General features: G+C 46.4%; 1 protein-coding gene and 1 pseudogene across 1 annotated transcript; one reads left to right on the top strand and one right to left on the bottom strand.

Moving 5' to 3' along the window:
• Nucleotides 1-2977: 2977 nt before the first annotated feature.
• ARL6IP5 (ADP ribosylation factor like GTPase 6 interacting protein 5) lies at nt 2978-25360 on the bottom strand. The gene is made up of 3 exons (XM_006093762.3): nt 24790-25360; nt 6269-6486; nt 2978-3886 (listed from the first exon to the last, which is right to left on the bottom strand). The coding sequence occupies exons 1-3, from the start codon at nt 24963-24965 to the stop codon at nt 3714-3716; spliced, it is 567 nt and encodes a 188-aa protein (XP_006093824.1). The 5' UTR covers nt 24966-25360; the 3' UTR covers nt 2978-3713.
• On the top strand, nt 24964-27653 carry LOC102435439 (annotated as a pseudogene).
• The last annotated feature ends 271 nt before the right edge of the window (nt 27654-27924 follow it).

Below are 27924 nucleotides of genomic sequence, written 5' to 3'. Positions count from 1 at the left end.
ACTTACTCAGACTCTCAACTCTGAGCTCCAGCACTGGGGCAGCAGCTTGAAGGGTACCAGGTACAGACAGGGAGGAACTGAATTCTCTGGCATCGGGGCTGGAGGGGTGGCTTTCTCAGACAGAAGTGCAGGCAGAGGCCATTGTTCCTTTGATGAGCCCTTTCTCCACAGAGCTGGCGGGCAGCTGCCATATCTGGGATTCCATCAATCTGTCTCACACTGTTTGCCTCACCCTGGTGATTCCACCAAACCCAGCCCCAGCCAACTTGTGGGCCCACCCAAGCTGTTTCCCGTGGCTTTTCCATACAAATGGCCTATCTTGGCTCATGTTTCAGACTTTCCTAAAATCTCTCAAACAAGAAATATCTGGCCTCGGTGTACCTCTCACTAAGTGGCTCCAGGCCCAGCACTAGCAGCAGCCAGCCTTGGTTCACAGCTTGGCCTCTCCTGGGCACCTCTAAGCCCAGCACAAGTAGCAGCCATCTGCTTGTAGATCGCTTTGTAGTTCGTTCCAGGAGGCCCCAGGCAGAACACAGGCAGCGACTGAACTTGCCCTGCACCTCCCAGGAGGCCCCAAAGCCATGGCACCTGGTTGACAGCTTCAGGCCACATCAAAGCACCACCCAACGACCTCCACAAGGGACACGCTCAAGGGTGGACTCAGCAGTCACCAGAGCTCAGATGAAGTAGGTCCTGCTCCTTGGGGTGGGCCCCTGCACTGCTGATCCTCCACAGGGCTCACAGCCAGTCCTTGCAACTGATCAGCCTGGGGCTAAATCCCTGCTATTGACATGCCAACAGCAATCACGGCTTAACTGCAACAGGAGGGTATACACAGCCCACACAGGGCTTGGGGCACACACCTGGAGTGCCCAGCTCAGATGAACAGGGAGGCCCTGCCACTGGGCCCTACAGGACACCTACTACATTAGGCCAGTCTACCAAGCCAGGGAGACAGAGCAGCTCGACCTAATACATAGAAGCAAACATAGGGAGGCTGCCAAATGAGGAGACAAAGAGCCACCAAATGAAAGGACAGAACAAAGCTCCAAAAAAGAACTAAACAAAATGGAGACAAGCAGGCTAATAGATGCAGAGCTCAAAACGCTGGTTATAAGGATGCTCAGTGAACTTAGTGAGAACTTCAACAGCATGAAAAAGGATAAGGGACCATAAAAAAGAATGAGTCAGAAATAAAGGATACACTAACTGAAATGAAGAGTAATTTATAGGGAATCAACAATAGAGTTGATGAAACCAAGAATCAAATCAGTGATTTGGAATATGAGGAAGCAAAAAATATCCAATCACAACAGCAAATAGGAAAAAGAATCCCCCCAAAAATGAGGATACTATAAGGAGACTCTGGGACAACTTCAAGCGCACCAACATTCACATCATGGGGGTGCCAGAGGAGAAGAGAGAGAGCAAGAAATTGAAAAACTATTTGAAAACATAATGACAGAAAACTTTCCTAAACTGGTGAAGGAAATAGACATACAAGTCCAAGAAGCACAAAGAGTTCCAAACAAGATGAACTCAAAGAGGCCACACCAAGACACATCATAATTAAAATGCAAAAAGTTACAAAGAAAGAATCTTTAAAAATATGAACAATAAAATGACAATAAATACATATCTATCAACAATTGAATCTGAAAAACAAAATAAATGAACAAGCAGAACAGAAACAGACTCATAGATACAGAGAACATTTTGACGGTTGCTAGATGAGAGGGTTGGGGGATGGGTAAAAAGGTGAAGGGATTAAAAAGTATAAATTGGTAGTTACAAAATAGTCATAGGGATATAAAGTACAGCACAGGGAATATAGCCAATAATATTATAATAACTATGTATGGTGTAAGATGGGTATGAGATATATCAGGATGATCACTTAATAAGTTATGTATGCCCTAACTGGTTTGGCTCAATGGACAGAGCATCGGCCTGGGGACTCAAGGGTCCCAGGTTCGATTCCGGTCAAGGGCATGTACCTTGGTTGCAGGTACATACCCAGTAGGGAGTGTGCAGGAGGCGGCTGATCAATGTTTCTCTCTCATCGATGTTTCTAACTCTCTATTCCTCTCTGTAAGAAATCAATAAAATATATTTTAAAAAATAAGTTATGTAATGTCTAATCACTGTGGAGTACACATGAAATAATATAATGTAAACTTTAATTGAAAAATAAAAAAATTAAAAATTTTAAAAGGATCCCATTGGAATTCAATTTTATTCAGACTGGAAATTTATAACAAAGTACTAAGGTTTTATTAAACAGTATTTGAAATGCAATATGAGTGTTTACTGTGTAGTATATCATTTATAAAACCAAGTTGTCCCCGAGTTTCTTAGACATTTAACACAGATGTGCATTAAATAAAGTCTCACAAACAAACCTTTGAAACATTTTATTCTTCATATTCGGGTCAGGGTACAATTCCTAGACCATGTCTGTGAAGTCGTGATGCCGTGATGAAGGCTGCAGGCTGGCTGAGAAATTAAAATGCGGTGGCCTCTTACTCTGGGACACACAGCGCCCCCTCACGGAGTGCTGCTCCACTGTCTTCCCGGTTCAGCCGGAGGGAAACCAAAATGTGTCCTATTCACCTATGAAATCACTTCGTATAATCTATTTCTAAACACAACACATGGGAAGGAGAGGAAGAAAGTACCAATATATGAACACATGCTATCTTAATTCATGTCTATCTATAAAACACATGGTTGTAACAATTGCTGCTTAAAGTTTCTATGAACTGCCAATGCTGGTGATCACTCCCACTTTCATTCCCATTTTAAAGTCTTTTCCTTGATCATCTAAAGGTGCTTTTCAGATTTCAAACAACCAGCTATTCGTGTCCTCGCTGTGCCCCTAAGAAATTAAAACACACATTCATTTTAAAACTGAAAATGAAAAAATATAGGAAACGTTATCTTAGACACCTTTCTGTTATTATGACAACAAAAAACGTGGGATATAGACATAACTTGTTTATTACTTTTGAAAGAAGAAGACAGGGTACACAGCTGTGAGTGCCTTAAGGAAGATGACATTCAGTTTGCAGCAAATACCTGCTAGTAAAAACACATGACTAGCACTTCAAAAATTACAAAAATTCGACAAAATATTCTCCTAAACAGCGATCTTTATATTTGTAAACAAAATATAAACAACTGGTTTGTCCAGTTTCCTCTGCATGTCAAACAGGAGGCAAAGTGACAGAGATCATTTTTTATTTTAAAACAATAAACTCTAAACTAAGTTATAGCCCACATATAATCCTGGGGAATACATCTGGAGGATGCTGGGGGATTGAACAGGCTATGCATGTCATTATCTACGTGACCAGTCTTTCCATTTACTCATTGCCTTGAACTCTACAGTTGCTTTTTTCCCTATAACTGTATTGTGGCTGTACAATCAATTCCTATATTTTCTTTTATTCTCCTACAGACATAAGTGTGCTCCATTTCCTATCAGTTTTCATAAACATAGTTGAAAGTTCAGACAGACTGGGAGGGGGTTTCTTTCGGTTCCTGGGCCCTGTCTCTGTAACATCAGAGGTGTTAACAGTCTGGCCTGCAGATGCATGCGGGCCAACTGCTGGGTGGAATGTCCCCCTCGTCTCGAAGATACAAACAGAAAGTGGGTCTGGACGAGGCAGCTGCACCTGGCGCTCTGCGGCAGCCCTCGCCCGGCCGCCGGGTCACTCCTTCGCTTTGCTGAGATAGTCAGTGAGCTTGCCCAGGCTTTCTTCCTGCTGCTCCAGGGCGTCCAGCACGATGCCCATGGGCGTCCTCTTCAGGCCGATCCCCTCCATCTTATTCTCCAGCTTGTTCTTGAGGTTGCGAAGCCTGAGCGAGGCATGGATGAACATCACTGCGGAGAGGGGAGACATGGAGACACGTGAGCTGCCTCCCTCCCACCCACAGCACACGCTCTCCTCCCCTCCGTCCCCGCCTTCCTTAGCTGGACTCCACCGGTTCTCTAACCCGTCCAAACCCTCACATGCCACTCGGACGGCACAGAAGCCTTCTAGGGCGTTTTCTTCCCATGCGAAGAAAGGGATTGCCTTCAGCAGGAAGGATGCGGCCCCGCAGCCACACTCTTCCCACCTGCACGGATGCCGCCACCTTCCAGCTGCTACTGCAATCCCGACATTCAAAGCCGGCAACATGCTCCAGCCACAGCCAAGCCCGCCTCGCACAGGGTGTCCAGAGAGGAACTCAAGCTCAGCTCTGAGATGACCAGGGATGTGTGGTGAAGCCCAGCCAACAGGCAGTTTTCTGAAGTGTTAGACATAGATTTATAGACCAAAACTAACAGTTCTGTAGATTTTTAAAAATAGCTTATTGATTTTTAGAGAGAGGAAGGGAGAAGAGAGAAACACCATGTGAGAGCATAACATTGATGGGCTGCCTCCTGCACGCCCCTAACGGGATAGAGCCCATAACCTTTCGGTTGCACGGATGCCCAACCTCCTGAGGTGACAGCTTTATAGATTTAATGTACCTCATGTTCCCCAAATTTGCTTCATCATTGAGAATTACCAAAGTTTGTTTATTAAGAAACAGATTTGCCCGACTAGCCTGCCTTAGTGGTTGAGCATCGACCTATGATCCAGGAGGTCACGGCACATGCCTGGGTTGCAGGCTCAATCCCCAGTGTGGAGCATGTAGGAGCAGCTGATCAGTGATTCTCTCTCCCTCTCCCTTCCTCTCTGAAATCAATAAAAATATATTTTTTAAAAATATGGTTGGAAATTTTATATTTTTATAAAGCATCCTGGGTGATTCTCATAATCATCGAAGTTTGGGAACCACTTATCTTGTCTAATTTCCTGTAGTTTATAGAATGTGTGAACTACAGCCCATATCGTATACCTGACCCAAATCACATGGCTGGTTTCCAGCAGGTGTAGGAATAGAAATCAAGACCTTTGACTCCCTACCTATGATAACTCTCATTACACTGCCTGTCTCAGGCTCTGAGGTGAAAGGTGCTCAAGTTAACAAGCTGTGTGTCTAAGCCAGCCATGGGCAAACTACGGCCCATTTGAAATGAATAAAACTAAAAAAAAAAAAGACCGTACCCTTTTATGTAATGATGTTTACTTTGAATTTATATTAGTTCACACAAACACTCCATCCATGCTTTTTTTCCGGCCCTCCAGTCCAGTTTAAGAACCCATTGTGGCCCTCGAGTCAAAAAGTTTGCCCACCCCTGGTCTAAGCAGAATCATTGAAATACTGACCCAGCCTCTAGGACATAAGGAAAGCTTGAAGAATATTTCAAAAAGTCGGAATTTGTTGGTTTAAGTATTTTGTCAAATATTGTGGGGGATTCATCTATAAATATTCTTAATCTAACACAACACCAATTGATTTTACTTGATGGAATAATGCACATGTGAAATGCTATTAAAAGTTAAAGGGATGTTCCTGTACTTAATGGAATAATGCACATGTGAAATGCTATTAAAAGTTAAAGGGATGTTCCTGTCACTTAATACACTAGAATTTTAATCAGATTTCTGCCAATGAAACTGAATTTGATATATTCTCTATTTCAGGCTTCATGTGCCTGGAATCTCAGTTAAAAAAAAAAAATAAACAAACAAAAACAACTTACAAACTATCTACTCCTCACCAGAACCGGAGCACTTGGTATCTATTTCTGGGCCAACTATTTCTATAGGCTTATAAAACTTTTGACACCAATAATGATCTTTTTTTCTCTTGCTAGAGAAAACTTATTTGAGAAAGTGCACTCGGAGAGAAATTTCCCGTGGGCAGCTCAAAGCGCTGCCTCATGATCTCCCGGGCAGCAGAGAGTTAGTTGCTTCCCAAGGACACACATTCACTCCTGAGTGAGGACTGTGTGAGTGGCGTGAAGGCTGACAGCAGACCCCTCCCAGGCAGATCTGCAGCCCAGTGTCGCTGGGCCCCTGCCTGCCGTGGCTGGGGAGTTGTATTTCTTTTGTTTACTGTTGTGTCCCCAGAAGAGGTCTGGCACTGAGCAGGTACCCAGTACATATTTGTAGAATTAATGTACTACAGGCCTGGATCTGCTATTTCAGAAATTCTGATAATTTTGGAGACATGCCAACGCACGTAAGAAACAGGTTATGATGTAATACAGGTTATGATGTTCAACAATAAATAATTTAAATTAACAAAAGAAACAGGTTATGTAATCCCCACTGAACAATCCCTCCCACGTTTTTTACGATGTAAGAAAAGTCAGTTCTGGCTCACTTACACAGCAAAGGGAAAGTGATGCCGAACACGAAGACCATGACCCCCCCAAACATGGAGATGAGGAAGTAGCTCGCCACCATGACCACCATGACAAAGGTCGTGGGGTACCGCTTCTTCATCCGGCGGAGGACGTCTTTATTGTGGGCGGCCCACACAAATCCTGTGAACACGAGCACCACCACGACCCCCCCAAGGATCATGTTGAAGGGGCTCAGGAACCTGGAACGAGAGAAAAAAGGGAGGCTGGGTCAGCAGTGGCAGCAGCAGGAAGAGGAAGATGAGGATGGGGAGGAGTCGAAACAAGTGTGTAGCATTTACTAAGTATTTTATCTGAATTGCTTCATTTAATCCTTAGAACCGGATAAAGCAGATACCACTCAGTCATTTCTCAAAAGAAGAAAATTAGGTGCAGAGGTAAGAAAACAGTGGAGGTAAGATTCACACCTAGGCAGTTTAACTCCCACCAGACTCGTCAGTTCATCTCCTTAGAGGCCCACAGTTTTAAAAGATTTGTCAAACTTAGAAGACCCCCTTCTTTGGAGGGGCTGTGTTTAGCGTTCATTCTTTGGGCTCTAGTACACATGAAATTGTATTTTCTGAGGGCTTACTTAAATCCTTATAAAAATGGCCATGATAGGCGATTGTAGCATAGAGCAGTGGTCGCCAACAGGTGGTCCGCAGACCACTGGTGGTCCGTGAGGTCCAAAAGGTTGGCGGCCGCTGGCATAGAGGTCACACAATAGCCTCCATGGGCCAGATCTAGTCTACAGTCAAATTTGTGTTTGAAATGTACAGTGCATTAAAAAAACTTTTACTCTAAAAAAAGACCCCGAATAGCCACAGCTATCCCAACAAAGAAAAACAAAGTTGGAGGGATCACAATACCAGATATCAAGCTATATTACCAAGCCACAGTTCTCAAAACTGCCTGGTACTGGCACAAGAACAGACATATAGATCAATGGAACAGAACAGAGAACCCAGAAATCAACCCAAGCCACTAGTCTCAATTAATATTTGACAAAGGAGACAAGAGCATACAATGGAGTCAAAACAGTCTCTTTAACAAATGGTATTGGGAAAATTGGACAGATACATGCAAAAAAAGAAACTAGACAACAATTTAACACCATACACAAAAACAAACTCAAAATGGCTAAAGGACTTGAATGTAAGATGGGAAACCATAAAAATCCTACAAGACTCCATAGGCAGCAAAATTGCAGACATATGTTGTAGCAATATCTTTACAGACACAGCTCCTAGGGCAAGGGAGACTAAGGAGAAAATAAACAAATGGGACTACATTAAAATAAAAAGCTTCTGCACAGCAAAAGAAACCATCAACAAAACAACAAGAAAGCCCACTGCATGGGAGAACATATTTGCCAGTGATATTTCCGATAAGGGTTTAATCTCCAAAATTTATAGAGAACTCATACAACTTAACAATAGGAAGATAATCGACCCAATCAAAAAATGGGCAAAGGATCTAAATAGACACTTTTCAAAAGAAGATATACAGAAGGCCCAGAGACATATGAAAACATGTCAAAGTCACTAATCATCTGATAGATGCAAATCAAAACTATAATGAGATACCATCTCACACCTGTCAGAATGGCTATCATCAATAAATCAACAAACGACAAGTGCTGGAGAGGATGTGGAGAAAAAGGAACCCTCGTGCACTGCTGGTGGGAATGCAGACTGGTGTAGCCACTGTGGAGAACAGTATGGAGTTTCCTCAAAAAGTTGAGAATGGAACTCCATTTGACCCAGTAATCCCACTTCTAGGACTATATCCCAAGAAACCAGAAACACCAATCAGAAAGGATATATGCACCCCTATGTTCATAGCAGCACAATTTACAATAGCTAAGATTTGGAAACAGCCTAAATGCCCATCAGCAGATGAGTGGATTAAAAAACTGTGGTACATCTACACAATGGAATACTATGTCGCAATAAAAAAGAAGGAACTTTTACCATTTGCAACAGCATGGATGGAACTGGAGAGCATTATGCTAAGCGAAATAAGCCAGTTGGAGAAAGATAAATATCACATGATCTCACTCATATGTGGGATATAATGATCAACATAATTTGATGAACAAGAATAGATCCAGAGACAACTGGTAGGGGAGCGGGGGAGGTTAGAGAGCAACCAAAGGACTTGTATGCATGCCTATTATCATAACCAATGGACACAGACACTGGGGCAGCGGGGGCTTCCCCACAGTGGGAATGACTGGGGGTGGGGGGGAGGTGTCAATTGGGGAAAAAGGAGACATATGTAAAACTGTAGACAATAAAAAAAAGAAAAGAAAAAGACAAAGTTTTCACGTCATAAAATAACACAAAAAAAACTTTTACTCAAGTCCCAAAGAGTTTAAAAAGTCCATAAAACTTGGGATTTCTTGCTTCTCGTGGAAACATGAAAATCTAACAAGACCAGGTCCACTTTCCCACATGTCAAGGGCTGGAATTGCCTTCCTGCTCAGAGAGAACAAACATCTCCCTCTTGCCCCAGTCTCCACCACTACTCCTGGCATCTCGGACACAGAGGCCCCAGTGAGCTGGCATTACTCATCGTTTATCTAATAATTGGCCTGCATCATCTCTTACATGACTAGCCCAGCCATGGAGGCATTTGAGTTTATGATTCCTGGCATAGAGAGTCCATTGTAGTTCTTTAAAAGGGCCCGAGCATCACTGAGAGATGGGTTACCAACTGGAATTTCCAAATACAGAGCTCGCAGATTCACTGGTCCATGAGTCAAAGGTTACACTACTGTTGATAATGGGAGAACACACTGTGCAGAGGAAATTTAGACCAAGTATTTCACAAGCAAACATGACACTGCACCCCACCTCCACCCCACCCCACTGTGCATACAAAACCCTTAACAAGACAGTTGTGGTCAACAAGTACATAATTTACTAGCATTTTACCCTCACAAGAGGCTAACGAGCATTTTACTTGGGAAGGACAAAGAGGGTCACTGTGTTTTCATCATGCTCTGGATGTCACCATGAGGGACAGTGAGGGACGGGGAAGACAGGATAACGACAGGTGAGGCCAACAGCTTACTCCCTCTGAAACAGAGGAGGTTTCATATTCATGCTGGGATTCATATGTAGGATAACTAAGAAACTTCTTTTAAAATCCCTTTCAACTTTAGCTCTGATTCTACCTCTTAAAACACAAAAGCTATTTTAAATAGTTTCAAATAGGAGTGAACGTATTGCATACCTTAATGGGTGAAATCAAGGATATAATCAATGTCAAAATGCTTTAACAAGTTATTCTATTAAAAGGCATGGAATTAAACAGTGGAACTTAATTTAAAATTAAACCCTACAATAATAAATTGTTCATTTCATTCAAAACTTTTGCAAATACTTAAATCCCTCCCTAGAATAGAGTCTAAGGAAATAAAAAGAAATGCAAAGATTGAGTTGTAACATGAGTGGTATTTATGATTAAAAACTTTTAGAAATAACCTATAGGGACCAAAATTTATTAGATGGTGGTATATACAGCAGTTTTTTAAAAGTTGAAGTATAATTAATAATATGGAAGATATTAACAATATATTGTGTGGGTAAAATCAACTGGAACACAGTCTCTCTGTTAGGTAGATTTATCATATTTGTTATACAGCTCAGAAGCAGAAATTATTATAATTAGTATATTATTTTGTGATCAGAAATAATATCCTATCTAATAAAAGACAAAAAGGGTAATTGACCGTACCTTCGATACACTTCCCATTGGCTAATCAGGGTGATATGCAAATTAACTGCCAACAAAGATTGCGGTTAATTTGCATACATAGGCGAAATGCTGGGAGGCGAAAGGGGAAGGACAGAAGAAGCCGCCTGCCGTTGACGGTGATCGGAAACCCAGGTGGCAGCCAAGAGCCGGGTGGCAGGGCAAAGGCGGCCCCCAGGGATGCCCCGGGCCAGGACATCCGCCTCTTCCCTGCCACGCCCAGCTTCTCAGATCACCGATCACCAGAGATCGGAGAAGACCCAGAGGCGGAGCCAGAGGCCGGGCTGTGTCGCCGCCTGGGGACGCGATCTGGTGCCCGGGCGGCGGCGCAGCCCCAGCCCCAGAAGGAGACCCAGAGGGCGGGGCTGCTCGCCCCCGTGTCAGGAAGCGGGAGGCAGCTCTTCACCTGGAGGCTTAAGCCCAAGGTGGGAGGCACCATTTTCTGTACGGAAAGGCAGGGGGTGTGGCTAAGCACAAGGTGGCACCATGTTTGTGTACGGACAGTGGGCGTGGCTCAGAGCAGGGCAGCGCTATGTCCGGAGAGACCGGTGCTGAGGCCAAGTGTTCCCCTCAGGATTCGAGGGGCAGGAGAGGAGCGAGAGGTAGAGGAGGTGCGGCTTCAGGCAAGTGAAGGAAAAGGGCAGGTCGCCCAGCCGTGAGGCTGTTCCAAGCTTCCCGGCCCAGGTTTTCAAATGTAAATATTACTTCAGATGTTGTAGTCGCACGTAGTTTATTCCCTTCCCCTCATCTTGGCTGTTAAAGTCATGCCCACCCCCTGGGCAGCCAGGCCTCACGTTCATGGCACAGATGAGGTTTGGTTCTGGGGTCACCCCTTAGATTTTAAGCGGCTGCTACACTTGGTGGATAGGAAGAGTGAGACTTTAGCCCTGAAAAGACGGAAGGCTTGGGGCAGACGGTTCCCTCGAGGGCTCAGCCCGCTTTCAGGCCGTAGGCACAGGGAACGTCCAGGGCAGCCCCTGGAGCAGGCGTCCGTCTGAGCTCGGACGAGGCCGTTTTGCAGCCTCCCCTTCCTCCGTCCCAGGTGGTGGGGGCCGTGACTGCCTCGAGGCTGCTGCCTGGAAGCCATTCTCCCCTCAGCCTGTAGCTGTAAAACAGCGCACGCGAAGAGAATCTTTTTTTGTGCCTCATGTTAAAAAGTTAAAAAAAAAAAAAAAAAAGGTGTGCGTGACTCCTCACTGTGTTCATTTGTAAAAAAAAAAAAAAAATGCTCTTAAGACCCTGGGCAGGGAAGCAGCCCAGCCCCAAAGAAAATATATGCACAACCCATGGACACAGACAACAGTATGGTGATGGCCAGAGAGAAGTGGGGGGCAAGAGCTGGGTAGAGGGGGCAAAAGGGGGGAAATAGGGACATCCTATATAATAATAATAAAAGGCTAATATGCACATTGACTGAACAGCAGAATGACCGGTTGCTATGATGCGCACTGGCCACCAGGGGGCAGACGCTCAATGCAGGAGCTGCCCCCTGGTGGTCAGTGCACTTCCATATGGGGAGTGCCACTCAGCCAGAAGCTGGCTCATGGCTGGCCAGCACAGAGGTGGTGGCAGGAGCCTCTCCCACCTCCGTGGCAGCACTAAGAATGTCCAACTAAAGGTTTAGATCTGATCCCTTGGGGGCCTAAGCCTTTAGTTGGACATCCCCCGAGGGCTCCCTGGCTGCCAGAAAGATGTCTGACTGCAAGCTTAGGCCTGATCCCCCAGGGAGTGGGCCTAAGTCGACAGGTGGACATCCCCCAAGGGGTCCTGGACTGTGAATGGGCGCAGGCTGGGCTGAGCAACCCCCCCCCCCCCCACCCCGCTGAGTGCACAAATTTTTGTGCACCGGGCCTCCAGTGAACATATAAAAAAAGAAAATACAAAAATATAAAAGCAGCTGTTCCCAGCTCCACACCCAGGCGTGGCACAGCTAATACAACATGAATTGCGTTCATGTCATTAGTGATCTGAATGCAATTTCCACTCCTATGCACAGTGAGGCGTCCCTTCTCTCACCCCATCCTTGGCTCCTGCCCCCAAGCTTCCCCAGCATCCAGCCCCTGTGCTGGTCTGTCTGTCCTCCTCTCCAGTTACTACCTGGATCTAACTAGTCTCTCTGTACTTTTTTCATTTCTTTTCTTTTTAAAATTTTATGTGATTTTACCATACCTCCTGACTTAACCTGGTAATTGGTCTGAGAAAGACACACATTTCCTTATAGGCCTCAGGAAGAAAAGAATTGGACAGGGCAAAAGCAAAATCCTCTTCAGCAGGCGGTGGGGAGACTCAATGGAGAGGCCCAGAGATGCTCATGGGTCAATAGATCTCATCCTAACGCCAACAGGAATCTGAGAGAAATTACACTGAAGACTACAGCAGTTATAGTGGGTAGTAGGATCATGGCTCGTTTATTTCCACTTGCTTATTTCTATTTTCATGTTTTTCTCAATAGCCAAGTATTACTTAAATATTTTAAAAATTGATATTTAAAAGCGAACAAATGAAAGTGAGAAAAGGTACCTGAAAGAAACAAACCCTTTTACGTAGCCTTGACGTGGACCTAGAACTCACCCAGATGTTTCTGAGCTGTAAAGAAAAGACCAACGTTATCGCAAAGAACTAGAGTGGAGGTTCAAGTTTCAGGAGGTCCTTGGCATAAAACGTAAACCGAAGATGACTGGTTGACAGCAAAGTGTCAAAGGTCTCCTACCTAGTTCTTTCTAGAAAACCTATTGAAATAATTCATGAAGTGAGCATGTAATAAAATGCATGCCAAGCTTTTTTATTTTCCTCTGGACAAGTAAAGTAGCCATCGGGGTTGAATGTCTAAATAAAGCCAAGGACAAAAGAACAATGAACAATCCAGGCCGGACTCAAGCCATTCCAGATTTGCTCTTCACCTGTTCCCGTTGCTCATGTTCAAGGGGAAGGGACAGAGCAAACAGATAGAACTGATTGGAGTTTACAACACGCCCAGTCACAATCTATAACTAGAAAGTAACCAAGTTTCTAAGCTGGAAAAAATGAACAAAATTACTCAGAGCAGACATGACTTCCTGCTTTATTTGGATCACAGGCAATTCCATTCTAAGAAATGGTGAAATGCACACCACTTAGAGCAAGTGCACACACCAGCCAGAGGGAGGGAGGGAGGAAGGAAGGGAGAACAGCAGAGAGGGAGGGAGAGGGCGTGGATTTTCTGTCCTTGGTGGAAACAGTACTAGTTTCACAAATCAAAAGCAGAACAAAATCTTCAAAGAGGAACCATTTTAGTCCCATTACACAGCTGAATAAGCTGAGGCCCAGAGAAGTGAAGAAATATATTCACAGGGGAGAAAAAAGGTGCCAGTTGATGTAATTGTGACAGCAACTCACAATATAAGCCATTCTGTGTTGTTAACCAGCCTAGAAATCTCGCAACCAGCCCCCGCCCCCCATCCTGAGAAACCCCATTCTTCTAGTTGGGATAAGGATCATTCTGGGAAGTCCCTAGCATTCTCATTCCCTCTGAAGGAAGGCAGCTATTACTAGGTGTGGACACATGCCTTAAACACGCAATGTGATTCTGCTAACTGTAGCCATAGTGCCAGCACAGCTGCTGAAGGGGAAAATCTTGACCTTGAAAACTCACCTCATTCTACATAAAATAAAAGCAAGCTAAGGAACAGACAAATTAATCAATGTGTCCCCAGACCACCCATTGCAGAGTCGGCAACACAAGTTACTGAAACAGAGACCCTCAGATCGATTCAAGGGCATGTTTAGTCACTTCTTTCAGGCTGCAACGCCAAGAAGCAAAGAGGCAGCGAAATCTTTCCTGAGCAGTAGAAGCAGCTTTTATACTGAATCACAATGTTCTAACCCAAAAAGCTATATTTGCAGTTTGGTTCCTGAGGAAGCCTGACTCACCAAGAAAGGGGGGAACAACACTCACAGTGAACTTCCCTAAATTGCTAACGTGTTTTCACAGCCCTCAACAGCCAGAGGGATTGTGGCAAATAGGAAGCCACCCCTCCATTTTCTTGCTTCTCATTGCTTTCAGAATAAGAACAGAACTCTTCCCACATCTACCAGGCCCTGCAGAGTCCGGCCCGCCTGCCTCCATGGCCAAGGCCACGGCCACTGACACTGACACTGACACCGTTGTGTAGTTGTACCCCCAACAGGAGACTCGGCTCGGGGAGGAAGAGGAGCCTGAAATCCAGGCCACGCTGTGCTGGCCAAGGCTCCATTTGGCTGAGGCTGCATCTGCCAGCAGCAGGTCAGGGTGCTCCTCACACAGCAGGAGGGAGCCCCAGGCCAGCGGCCGCTCTGGCACCCGCGTTCACAGACCACCTCCTCCTGCTTCTGCACCCCATCCGCTGGGGCTTCTAACTGTTTCCAGAGCTCACCCTGCCTCTGGCCTTGCCGGCCTTGCACAGCTGTTCTCCACCTGACACCCTCCCACCTACACCTCTCCACTTAATCGGCTTTTTCTCAGTCTGTCTGACCGGGTCAGAGCACCATCTGTCTTCTCCCCAGCACTGGCACCTGGCAGGTGCGTTGATCTGCGTGAGGACTGGATGAGTACTTTGTCTCCCACTGCAGATCGGGCTCCATAAGGGCAGGCACCGTGACATTTTCTCCCCAGCACCGAGCACAGAACACGTATTCAATAAGTATTTGCTGAAAGAAAGAAAAAAGCTAAGTGAGAATCTAGCATATTTTCATGTTATTGAAATAAGCCCAGCCGCTTTCTATGGCCACAGATGAACTGACATGAGTTTTATCTTAGAGAAATCACTGTTATTTCATCGAACACTAACTGGAGAAACAGTCCCTGTCTTTGTGCCTTCACTGAGCGGTGATGAAAAAAACAAATAAAAAAGCAAAAGTAAGAAAAATCACCTAAACTCCCATGCAGATGTCAGCAATAATGACGGTCTGATCGTGGGGTTTGGAAGTGCTGTCACTCGTGCAGGCGGGGCCAGAGGAGACGCAGACCTGTCTGTCTGGGCCCCTCTGACTCTGACACCTCCCAGAACCCACAGCCTTCTGTGGTGCCTGCGTTTCTTTCTTTTCTTTTTAAGAAGTGGGGCCAGGCAGAGTGTTTTCTTTTTCAATCCTCACCTGAGGATATGCTTATCGATTTTTTTTTAGAGAGAGAGAGAAAGGAGGGGGGGGGAGAAACTTGAGAAAGTCGATGTGAAAGAGAAACATCGATCCCCAGTCTCCTCCAGTATGAGCCCTGACAGGGCACTGAACCTGAAACCTTTCGGTTTACCGGACGATGCTCCAACCAACTGAGCCACACTGGCCAGGGCAACGTTGGTTTAACACGGCTTCCGTCCCGGCAAGAACTATTTCTACTGTAAAGTATAAATGTAAATACACAAGCCAGTTTGAGGAATGTGAGCAGTCTCTCCTGGGCCCAGTGGCCAGAGCAGTTAAGACAAGACGAGAGCCTGTCTCTTTCGTCACAGTGATCTGCCGGGAGATTTCCCCACGAGTGACCTGGGAAGTCCCGTGTGTTCACTGCATACGCGCTGTCTGTTGAAATGCATTGCACCCTTGGTAACTGGCAGCCACTGGCATGCTAAAAGTCATAGCAAGACACCTTATGAACCTCCATTTTTTTTGTTTTGTTTTGTTTTTTGCACGTATCCAGCGAATTGCTTGTTTGATTTCTAACATACAGCAGGTGGGATCAGTGTTAGACGTCACCTATCTCCTACTCCCCTCCGCAGGCAGCTTCCAATAACCGGCAGTTACAAGGCTCGGATTAGACTGCAACAAACCCTTTAGGAACTTTTTATTATGGCAAATATCTAACAAACACAGAGGTAGAGAGAATGGATAATGAAGCCTCACGTATGTGCCTTCAACAACAAGGAACCAATGTTCACTCTCACAACAAATCACGCTTTAGAACTGAAGTGGGAAGATACTCGTTTATAAACTGTTTTTTCTGACTGCTTTTAGTAGAATCAATTAAATTGTCACACGGCACATTCTTACCGAGTGGGAGCGAGGCCAGGGGTTGGCCAAATGCTGAAGAGCCCAGTGACACATACATTCCCTTCGTGTGAGCGTTTCCTGCCTATTGGCCGCCCACAAACGCCCCACGCTGCTCTCCCTTCCGAGGAGCCGAGGGGCAGCTGCGTGAGGACATGAAGTAGGATCAGGAGAACGAGAGCCCCCGTTTTCCACCTCAGATGGCTTTCTGCCTTCTGGGTGGGCCCGCGTATGCTCCGGGGACAGAGGGCCGGGACCCTTACACATCTGTGGTCAATGCCTACAGAGCGGAGAAGCGCCGCAGGTTTTGTTTCAGATCACGGGCATGAGAGTGTTCCCTGAAACAAAAACCACACCCACTGCAAGAGACAGGGGATGATGTTATGGGTGAATATTCTGAAGCTGAGTGATAAAGAGCAGAATTCATCTGTCCAAAAGCAGAATAATAAGAAATTTCCAACAGTGCTACTCCATGTGGTGTTAAATGGATAGGTCAAGTTTATCTCTCACAATTGGAGTTCCTGCACAGAGATCTCGTCCTCTAATAAGGTGAGAGCTTTTGCCCTCTGAAAAACCCAACACATGCTCACTTATTTTGCACACTTACCCGGAACCACTGTTAGTCCCTAGGGAAGCAAATGGATAGAAACTATCAACTGGCTGACAGTGGCAGGGGACAGTAAAAAAAAAGTGTGTGTGGAGAGATGTCACGAAGAACAAGGTTACATAGTGTCAGAAGATGATTTAGCCAAAGTCAATCCTTACTAGATGACACATTTTGCAAATTATTTGAGGTCAAAATTGTATTGAGTGTGTATAGACTTCTTAAAATCCTGTGATCAGAAGAAACATGTAATGCACTGGGGAAGACAGGCAAGCCTTCGGGCTCTGCCTCACCAGCATGCGGGTTCTGCGAGGACAGGAAGAGGAATCCTGGGAGGACTCCGGAAGGCTGGGTGGACTTGTATTCCTGCCTGTATCCTCAGGGCTCACATGGTTTCTGGCACAAAGTAAGTGCTTAGTAAAAGATCTCTTTTTTGTTTATAAATATTTTTTGTTATTGATTTCAAAGAGGAAGAGAGGGAGAGAGAGATAGAAACATCAATGATGGGAGAGAATCATTGATTGGCTGCCTCCTGCACGCCCCCTACTGGGGATCGAGCCCACAACTCGGGGATGTGCCCTAACCAGGAATCGAACAGTAGCCTCCTGGTTCATAGGTCGAGGCTCAACCACTGAACCACACCGGCCAGACAGTAAAGTATTTCTTGAACCGAGTAGAAGGGGAAGGATGAATAAAATTGAATACCCCTTTTGCCTGTCCACATACTAAATGCCTCTCCCATTCTCAACATCTGAGAATTTGGGAATTTAGAATCATAATGTACAGAGGAAATAAAGTAAGGCAGCCTGGAATCCATGCATGTTTGCATAGGTGGGTGCTTCTGAATGCTTGCTTTGCCTGTACTTGTACAGTGATGAATTCGTACGTGCTCAGTGTTGTCCAGCTGCCCCTCGAGATTCTAAATACAGCGAAGGCAGGAAGCACAGCTGTTCCTTCTCCACGGCATCTCCTGGCAGAGTGTCTGAGCAGTTGGTAAGGCTTACACACTTTGTGGAGTAAAAGAATGAAGCAATACAAATAAGAGTAATATCATAGAATTGGTGTTGAAGCTGATTAATCTCAAAACCATTTCCACTACGTGTTAGCATGAACAGGCTGCAATAAATTTCATATGCAAACGTTTTAATACATTCCTACCCTAAGCATCCCAAGGCTCTCTTATTGCTTTCTTCCTCTGCTAACTGGAAACGTGGTATTCATTCCTGTGGCATTGAAAGGTACAAATAACCAAACCACTTCTTAATACCAGATGCTGGGAGCCATAGTCCTAGATCATTTTATGGGACCACACTCATTCTGAAAAGATTATAGAATGCTCTTTTCAAATAGAATTACCAACCCTCCAGAAGTCCTTTACATTTCAAGCAACTGAAAGCATAAAGGGGTAACTCTAGTTTTCACCCTGGTAACAGGCCACAAGGTGATGACATACTTTCTATGAAAATAATGGGCTTTTTCATTGATCAGCTGCACTGTGCTTTCTTAAAGGGAAGGCGTGAATATATGCAATTGAGCATAAATGTGCCTTTCTAATTGGAGGCGCAGCGTTTGAAACTCTGTGTGGTTGATCTTCTGATACACCACAAAATATATTTCTGCTCGCAGGGCGGAATTTGTGAGAATAAGACTTGCAAATAGTCCTGGCCTGCGCGGCTCAGTGGTTGAGCATAGTCCTATGCCCCAAGAGGTTCCAGGTTTATTCCCAGTCAGGGCACATGCCCAGGTTGCGGGCTTGATCCCCAGTAGGGGGCATGCAGGAGGCAGCCGATCAATGTTTTTCTCTCCCTCTCCTTCCCTCTGTCTTTAAAAATCAATGAAAACATTAAAAAAAAAAAAAGACTTGCAAAAATACAGATGTTGTGAAAATCAAGTAACTATTCAGGAGGAACTGGTTAATTAGGAGCTTTAGGATATTTGCAATATGATTAAATGGGAAAAGCATTTCACTTGATATCAATAAAAGCAGCTGCTATTAGCAGCTTTGGTTCCGATTAGCCACGTGACCTCAAGCGTTTACATTTGTGAATGCTGGGGAGTGGGTTGGGATCAGTAGCTCTCAACTTCAACTTGGTGGTGTACACCAGAATAACTTGGGGAGTTCAGATAAGACTACGGATGCCTGGATCCAGTCAAAAAGTATATATTTAGAATCTCTGAAGGAGACACCTGGGCACATAGGTATAGTTATTTAAATGTTCTCAGTGTTTCTTTTGAACCAGACCAGACTTACACTTCTTACATTTTCACGTGCCTGTGAGTCATGAGAGTCTTGTTAGAAAGCAGGTTCTGCCCCAGTAGGTCTGGGGCCTGAGATTCTGCGTTTCTCACAAGCTCCCAGATTGGAAGATGCAGTTCCCGGTAGAGTTCTCCGGCTCGCAGCTTTTGACATTCTATTAAGCACATGGACATTCCTGTTCACAACTGGAATGCCTCGCATGCTTAGCACTTCCATTGCAAGTGCTGTTAGATGTTGCCTTCGCTTTTCACTTTAAAAATAGAGACATAGACTGTATCGCCGCATGTGTGCTCAAAAGAGTATCTAGTGCTGAGCTGTCTCCTGACAAGGATGGAGAAGATAAGCCATGTCCTCTTCATCTCAGACATCATTCCTTCTGGATTTAAAGGACACAAGGCCATTTTCAGCAACACACACATTCCCCAGCTCGTGGTTCATGTTTTTCCTTTATGTCATTCAGTCTCTTCTGAAGTGACACCTGAATCTCAAAAGGAAACTCAAGTCTTCAAGGGAAGCAAAGTAGGAAACACAAGTTGCAATTATGACAAAACCACTGAAGTTTCCATCTACTACTTCTGCCTAAAGAACAACCAAGGTGTGAGAATTTTAAATATGCCTGTAACCTGGGATTTACTAGAATAACAACACCTAACACTTCAGTGTTGGCATTTGCGAGGCCTTGATGAGCTTTGTTTGAAGCCATCTAATTCCTATTTTATAACAGCAGAACCCAAGAGAAAGTGAACTTTTCATCAGAAAGCTAATAAAAGCAAATGCCAGAATTCTGTTAAAAAATAAATCAAAAAGAACGAGACTGTGGAGCTAGTAGAGTCTCCTAGGCCAGTGGTCGGCAAACTCATTAGTCAACAGAGCCAAATATCAACAGTACAACGGTTGAAATTTCTTTTGAGAGCCAAATTTTTTAAACTTAAACTATATAGGTAGGTACAGTGTTATTAACTTAATTAGGGTACTCCTAAGGCTTAGGAAGAGCCACACTCAAGGGGCCAAAGAGCCGCATGTGGCTCGAGAGCCGCAGTTTGCCGACCACGGAGTCCTAGGCAGATGGAGAATGACAGCATACCAATTTAATAAATTAAGGAAAATGACCGAAGCTATGTAAAGCTCAAATACACTCCATTCGTATATGTGAAAAGCCAGGAGCTAAGTCAAAATGCTTCCCTCTGTAATTGCCCAGAACTCTTTCTGTAACTTGTTAGGGAGCCACTTGCCTTCAGTGGTGATGTTGAAGAATTGTAGAGGGCCGCCTGGGAGGCACCTAGGCATTTTCTTATTATTGTCAGCTGAACTCAGAGCATAGGCAGCCACGCCCTGGGAACATGCTTCCCCAATAAGGCTGGACATGTTAATCAGGCAGGGGCGGAACTAGATATGGAAATCTAGGCCTTTAAAATAAACCTGCTGTGTGACTCAGCCGCTTTTGCCGCCTCTCCATCAGAGAGGATGGCGCCCACCTGGCCCCAGCTTAAAATCTATTTCTGCGTCTTGGTCTTTCTTTAATTTCTTAATCCCCAGCTCCTCGTCTCAAGAACCTGTCGTTTTCCCGTGCGGGTCGCGGGAAACAGAAACAGCCCACCACAAAGAATCATCACCATTTCCTTGGCAGGGCAGCAGAGTTCTCAGTCAGGGGGGATTTTGCTCCCCAGGGGACACGGGCAATGTCTGGAGACCCACCTGATTGCCACAGCCTAAGGGGAGGTGGGGGTGCTACTGACACCCAGTGAGCCGAGAGCAGGGATGCCGCTCAGCACCCTACGACAGCCCAACAGAGAGCCCCGCGAGCCAAATCCAACAGCACCGAGGCTCAGAAACCTGCAGGAGAGCAGTCCACCAAAAGACGACCAGGGCAGCGTGAGTTCGTCTGAATTACAACCTTTTTTAAATTGAGTTTTACAGGATAGTCGTCCTCACCAATAGGTAGCAAGTGTTGTCAGCAATGAGCCAGTTAGGATCACTGCAGGGCATGTTGTTGTTATGAACCGGCATGCTGCCATGTGTTTCATAATTTGTTCCATTAAGGAGGTTAAAAGTGACCCTGTGATCATGTGGAGGCCTTACTCATTATTTACTCCGTGCACTCACCAACTAAGCATCCGCTGTATAGTAGGTCTCAGAGATACAGAGACTAAAAGTAAAGATAACTACAATAACAAGAAAAAATAATAGTCACAAATAAAACCCATAGTCTCTGGCCTCCAGAAGTCCACAGTCCAAGAGTGGAGGCACCTTAAAAGCCAGGAAAGATACAGGCAAAGGTGAGGGGCCCAACTCACACAGGGAGTGAGGGAGAACACATATTTCTTCACAGAATGGTACCAAAGTTGAGTCTTGTGGGAGAAGCAGGAGGAGGTGAGTAAGATGGGGACTAGAGTTTGGATGGAGAGAGCTGCTGGGATAAAGATGCTGTCTTTATTTCTCAGTAATCTCCATGATAACACCAACAATGATAAAATTAAGAAGTAACATTTGTAGCTCTAGCCAGTTTGGCTCAGTGAATAGAGTGTCGGCCTGTGGACTGAAGGGTCCCAGGTTCCATTCCAGTCAAGGCCCGATTTCCGGCCCTGGTTGGGCTGCATACGGGAGGCAACCAATCAATGTGTCTCTCTCACACCAATGTTTCTCTCTCTCTGTCTCTCCCCCTCCCTTCCACTCTCTCTAAAATTCAATGGAAAAATATCCTCAAGTGAGGATTAAGAAACACAAAACAAAACAAAACAAAACAAAACAAAACAAAGAAGTAACATTTGTGGACCAAAAACTCAGAGCCACTGTTCTAGACTTGCCTACATTAACTCCGGTAATCCTCAGAGAAGCCCCTGTGAGGCAGGTCTGCAATTAGCCTCACTTCACAGAGGAGGATGCTGAGGCACAGGGTGGTTCAAGTGACCTGCCCAGGGTCACATGGCTACCGACTGGCAGTTGGGATTCAAGATGTTCTTAATCTGGCTCTGGTGCCTAAACTCTCACACACCACCTTACACTACTTGAAGACTCAGAAGGTCTGACAACTGTCTTCAACAAGCTATTAGTTAAGAGACTTAGAGTTAACCTAACAGGCATAGGAGACCTAGTGAGGGGAAGTCATGTGGCTGGTAAACCATGCTTTTAGGATGAAGACACATCTGTAAACACGGATACCAGGCCCTGTCTGATCAGGCCCTAATCCCTCTTCACTTTACCTTGGTATAGGCAGTCCTTTCCAGTGTTTTTGGAGCTAGATGACATCCTCTTAGTCTTCCCTCCCCCTTCCTGCAAAATTGAAGAGCAGGCCCTCTCTATCCTCATTCAAGTGGGTTTCAACACAAGAGCATTCAGAGCGGAGCCTAGCACCCTCCCACAATGCCCTGGAGCCTTCCTCCCAGCAGGGATGGAACCTGGAAGGACACCCTGGGAAGGTCCTTTCCCCAGGGAGCAGACAGGCCACATTTTCATACAACTCTCCCAGGATGTCAAGCAGAGGATCCAGATCACAGCCTCCGGCACTGCTCTGGCCCCACCCACCGACTGACTTCATCAAGAGAGTTCTCTGCAGGAGAAATGTTCCAGAATCAACTTAGCTCCCTGACCCTGAAGATATCTGGTTTCTTCCAGCTTTAAGAGACTATAATTCTAAACCTCATGACTCACAGGAAGATGGCACAGTAGCTAAGAGCACAACTCTGGGCTGAGACTTTGAGCAAGTCATTTAAGCTCTTGGAGCCTCAAGTTTAATAGTACAGTAACAGTAATATCTCATCTCATTGGGTTGTATGAGGGAATGCAGGTAAATTACTTTATGATAGACTAGAGGCCTGATGCACAAAATTCGTGCAAGAGTAGGCCTTTCTTCCCCCAGCTGCCGGCACCGGCTTCCCTCTGGCCCCCGGGAATTGGGCTTCTCTCCGGTTGCCGGCAGGCACCAGGGATCCAGGCTTCCCTCGCAGCCTGTCCTTCGTCAAGAAGGACATCTGGTCTAATTAGCATATCACACTTTTATTATTATAGATTAGAAAGAAAGAAAAGGGCAATCTGTGGGAAAAACTACAGGCTGTGTATGTTTGTAGACATAAAGAAAACAGTTGAAGGTCATACATTAAGTTTTTACTGGGCTACAAAGGAAATCTCACATTTTGTACAGTTTTCAAAACAGCTTACAGCCTATATATTTTCTAAGTTTTAAAAAATAAGAATAATAAAAAATAAACAGCTATTTTTTACCTTCAAAAATTTCACTGCCAACCAACATCGCCCATTTGAAAAGGGAATGAGAAAGGCAAACCCTCAAACCGTCTGAGTTAGTGAGCTGGCTCCCCAGGGAGGGAGCGAACTTTAGTCAAGGAAGGACCCTGCCTCCCAGTAAAAAGGAACTCCAGCCAGGCTGCCCCGGTGTCCCTCTGGGCAGTACGTCTCTTTGAAAAGCAATGGTTTGGTTTTGGTTTTTGTTTTTGCTTTGGGAGGGCGGTACTGTTACATTTGCTTGGTCTGTGTCAAGCCTTGCCCCACATCAAAACAAACAACAAAAACCCATAACTAGATCACCAGATAAGATGCCTTGCTCGCTTCTTTACAAAAACAAACAAAATCAACACCACAGATACAATCCTCCTTACTGTTTATTTTGTTTTTTAAAGCGTTTTTAGTGTTCTAGGAAATAAGCCTCTAGCATAGAGACGTGGGCAGCTGCCTCAGGCCTGCTCTACCCCAACTAACTCTGACTCGGCCTTGGCTGGGAGCCTGCCCTCCACTCCCCAAGCCATTCTCAGAGCGCAGCTCCTTCGGCCACACACGAGCACCCAGGTCACTGTCCACCGAACCCCACAAACGAGCGTTCGCTCCTGCATCGGGGGACTGCTCGGAGCCACACCCAGAAATGGTGGGCTCGCTCCTCGGCGCTGCCTGGTCCCGCAGCTTCCGCACCACGCCCTGCCCTGGGCCAGAACCCCCTCTGCTGGTCTCGCTGTGCTGGAGGCGTGACCCAGTAAGTCAAAGAGCAGAAGCCAGCCGTCGCCCTTCCCACCCGGGTCTGGATCTCCCTCCCCAGCCGGCTTGCTCTCCCTCTGCGTTCGCCCCGAAAGCCAGGCTCTCCTCGCGGCCAGGGACCCTTCGGGTCTGAGGACCGCACAGGGTCCGCGGAGCCAGGAGGCCACCCACCCCGCAGCCGGCGGAGGGAGAAGCTCCGCGGAAGGAGGTTTCCAGCGGCGCCGGGGGTGCGGGTGTGGCACTGCATGTGGCTCTGAGCACCTCCAGGGTCAGGTGCCGGACAGGCCTCCGTCCAGACCTCGGGCTGCAAGTGGACACCGGGAAGGGGACCCCATTCCTGCAGGCAGGGAGGTCGGCCGTCACCCCGCGCTGGGCGACGCGACCTCAGGGAGCAACCCCCACCCGCACCCCCACCCCCTCCCCGCGCCCCGAGTGCCGCTTTCGCAGCAGCGCGCAGGCCCGCAGACACGTCCACGGCGCGGCGCCCCCTCTCTCCCCCCGGTGTCCTTTCCCAAAACTTGTCACCACGGGGCAGGACCGGGCTCACACCAGCGGGCCTCTCCTCTCGTGCCTTAAAAGAGCCGGGGCTAACACTGTCGCCCAGCAAGACCCCAATCCAGTGGTTCTCAACCTCCTGGCCCTTCAAATACAGTTCCTCATGTTGTGACCCAACCATAAAATTATTTTCGTTGCTACTTCATAACTGTATTGTTGCTACTGTTATGAATCGTAATGTAAATATGATATGCAGGATGGTCTTAGGCGACCCCTGGGAAAGGGTCGTTGGACCGCCAAAGGGATCGCGACCCACAGGCTGAGAATCGGGGCCGGGAGAGAAGTCCTGGCTCCCGCCTGGCCCCGCCCGCCCCCGCGAGCTGCCCCGTCAGTGCCGCGAGCGGACCCACTTACCCCACCACTGAAATCATCATGGCAGCCACCACCAGGTAGTTGGTCTGGTAGTAGAGCAGGTTGCTCACCACGCGGTTGTTCCATTTGGAAATGTCCCTGAAGTCCGGCCGGGCGAAGCGGTCGGAGCCTGGGAAGAAGTCGTCCCAGGCTCGGAGCGGGGCGAGGTTCACGTCCATGTCTGCTCTGCGCCCGGGCTCTCTGCCTCTGGAATCCGGAGGCGGCGGCGACGGCAAGCGCCCGCGCGTGGTGAGCGGTGACTCTGCGGTTGGCGGCAGCAGAACCGGGGGGATCGGAGGCGGGAGGGCGCCTTTCCTCTCCTCACTTCCTGGTGGCTCTGCGTGGTCGGTCACAGGACGCGGGATCCTGCGACAGAGCCAGGGGCAGGGTTCAGGACAGATGAAGTGACAGAAAGGAACCGGCACCTTCCTGGGAGTGCAGACTCAGGCTCCTTTAAATCACCCCTTTGGCGTGTTTGCCTAGGAATGCGTGCAGGCCTTTGCGGGAAGGTTTGCAGCTGTTCAGACGCCCGCCTAAGTGAGACGGAATGGCGGCAACTGTGGTGTGGCTGGGGGAGGAGCTGGATTGGGAAACAAGTCCGCACTAACTCCTGCACATCTGAATGTGATGTGATCATCGTGTGTTCTGTTTCCTCACGGGTCACTGTGAGTGAGATCAGATCGGCAGAATCGGGAGGAAGACTGTGTAGAGCAGAAGGCGTGGTTTGCTCACTTCTCTTCTTGTCTAGTTATGGGTTTGTTCTCCATGTCTATTCTCTCCCGGCAGAATTATTCATCGACCGTGCCATTCTGATCCAGTGGGCACCCTGGTCATTCCAGCCCCATGAAAGCAAACAATGGTTTGCAGTGAACTATTGTTCTGCACTCAGTATTTACTGGGCAGAAACATGGATTCCTCTCAAAAAGACCTTTCTTCGTTTTATCCTGATATTTGGGGACAACTTTCAGGCAGGGAGCACAGTGCTTCTGATACCGGACAGAACGGGTCCCAGGCCACCTGTCGCTACTTGAGCCACATTGAGCAGAGGCAGGGTTGAGTCATGTATGTTTATTCCAATACTGCCGGCAGCATGGGAGAGCGAGGTCACCCTGGAAGCTCTGCTCTGACCTCTCCTGCTAGTTCTCTCTGATGCTAAGACCCCCGCTCAGCCGGTTCCAGGACCCGAGGATGGTCAGCATTCCTGAGGCGCAGTCCCCAAGGGGGTCAGGGTCCAGGCACAGCAACCAAATCAAAGCTTGTGCTGTTCTTGGTTTGTTCTCAAGATGTATTTTCTTTTCTGAGCCATGGGCTCACCTGGGCTTAGAGGTGTCTCTCATCTTTGTAAAGCCCTGCTTTTCTCCTTGCAGCACGTCCTCCAGTTCCCAGGGTCTGTAAGAAAACCTCTTACCTATAGGTAGTAAGGTGAATAATCGTAAACACCTGTGGGCCTATTCTTATTACATGCCCTTCCCCCTATCACTTTAATAGATAATGATAGTTTTGTAGTGATTGTTTTGCCCAAACAATTCAGTTTTACATTCCCTGCTATGGCTTCCAAAGGGTTTTCCCCTCCAGCCCCCAGTTAAGGGGCTGGTTGAAATAGTAAACCTCCTTTTATCTCAAATGCATGAGAAAATGTATTTTAGTTAACTTCATAGTGTGGTAGGGAAAATTCTAAGATGCTAGTGTAAAGGATAACAGAGTCTCTAAACATGCAAATGGTGCTGTTATTAAAAACTGAATTCACTATCCACAGGCCACCACTTTTCAAAAAAGTCAGAAAACAATAAAATATACCTAAAGCAAAGTCTAGAAGATATAATTTGATTTTCCTTGATGAGTTAGAAGGCAGTTAAGGAACCTACAATAACTCGTAAGAAGTACTCCAGCTCGACCGGTGTGGCTCAGTGGTTGAGCATCAGCCTATGAACCACGAGGTCACAGGTTTGATTCTTGGTCAGGGTACATGCCGGGTTTCGGGCTCGATCCCTAGTGAGGGACGTGCAGAAGGCAGCCGATCAATGATTCTCTCTCATCATTGATGTTTCTATCTCTCTCTTCCTCTCCCTCCCCCTCTAAAATAAATAAAAATATTATTTAAAAAAAGAAAATACTCCTGTCATTGGTGTTGAATAAAGTTTAAAATGTGAAAATATTCCTGAGCGCTCACATTTTCTTGATTCTAGAAAAATGGGAAGATTTAAAATCAGAGCAAAATTAGTTCCAGCTCCTCCATTTCTTGCTGGTGACTTTGAGACATGGCTTAGTCTCATTCAGCCTCAGTTTGTTCACGTGTACAGTGGCTACATAAGAACATCTGCCCTGCAGTTGAGTAAGAGTGAATGGGAAGAGACCGTGTGTTTCCAAAACGGCGGCAGCGATGGATGCGGATACCCGAGCGGCACCAACAGCTGCGGGGCAAGAAGCGCTTTGAAGTGAAAAAGTGGAAGGCAGTAGCCCTCTGGGCCTGGGACATTGTGGCTGATAACTGTGCCATCTGCAGGAACCACGTTATGGACCTTTGCATAGAATGTCAGGCGAACCAGGCATCTGCCACTTCTGAAGAGTGCACCGTTGCATGGGGAGTCTGTAATCATGCTTTTCACTTCCACTGCATCTCTCGCTGGCTCAAAACACGGCAGGTGTGTCCGCTGGACAACAGAGAGTGGGAATTCCAAAAGTATGGGCACTAGAAAAAAAATATTCTCCATCAAGCTCAACTGTTTTGTTATTCATTTAATGACTTGCCCTCCTGTTACTTAATTGTAAGTTAGATGGAACTGGGTCTTTTCTGCTTTGTCTTTTCAGTTTGCTATTCCTGCAGTCCTATTGTGTTCCGTGTCAAATAAAATCCAGTTGGATTCTATTTTAAAAAAAAAAAGAGTGAATGGGAAGTGCTCAGTGTATAGTGTATAGTAATTGCTCACAGTTAGATATTACTGTTATTGCTATTAATAACAACACAGCCCGTGATTCACTTAGTATCATGGTATTAATAGTGCTTTAGCCGAAACCGGTTTGGCTCAGTGAATAGAGCGTCGGCCTGCAGACTGAAAGGTCCCAGGTTCGATTCCGGTCAAGGGCATGTACCTGGGTTGCGGGCACATCCCCAGTGGGAGATGTGTAGGAAGCAGCTGA

The sequence above is a fragment of the Myotis lucifugus genome, unplaced genomic scaffold (genome assembly GCF_000147115.1).
Source record: "Myotis lucifugus unplaced genomic scaffold, Myoluc2.0 scaffold_123, whole genome shotgun sequence".
Lineage (NCBI taxonomy): Eukaryota > Metazoa > Chordata > Mammalia > Chiroptera > Vespertilionidae > Myotis > Myotis lucifugus.
Note: the sequence above shows the minus strand (reverse complement) of the source record. Positions and strands in the feature narration are given on the sequence as shown.

Bases quoted from the DNA above. Each gene is read 5' to 3' on its own strand.
- ARL6IP5 (XM_006093762.3), bottom strand. From the start codon at position 24,965: ATGGACGTGAACCTCGCCCCGCTCCGAGCCTGGGACGACTTCTTCCCA. The intron at 6,487-24,789 runs GTAAGTGGGTCC...CTCTCGTTCCAG, and splicing joins ATGATGATTTCAGTGGTGGG to GTTCCTGAGCCCCTTCAACA. The intron at 3,887-6,268 runs GTAAGTGAGCCA...CCCTCTCCGCAG, and splicing joins CATCACTTTCCCTTTGCTGT to TGATGTTCATCCATGCCTCG.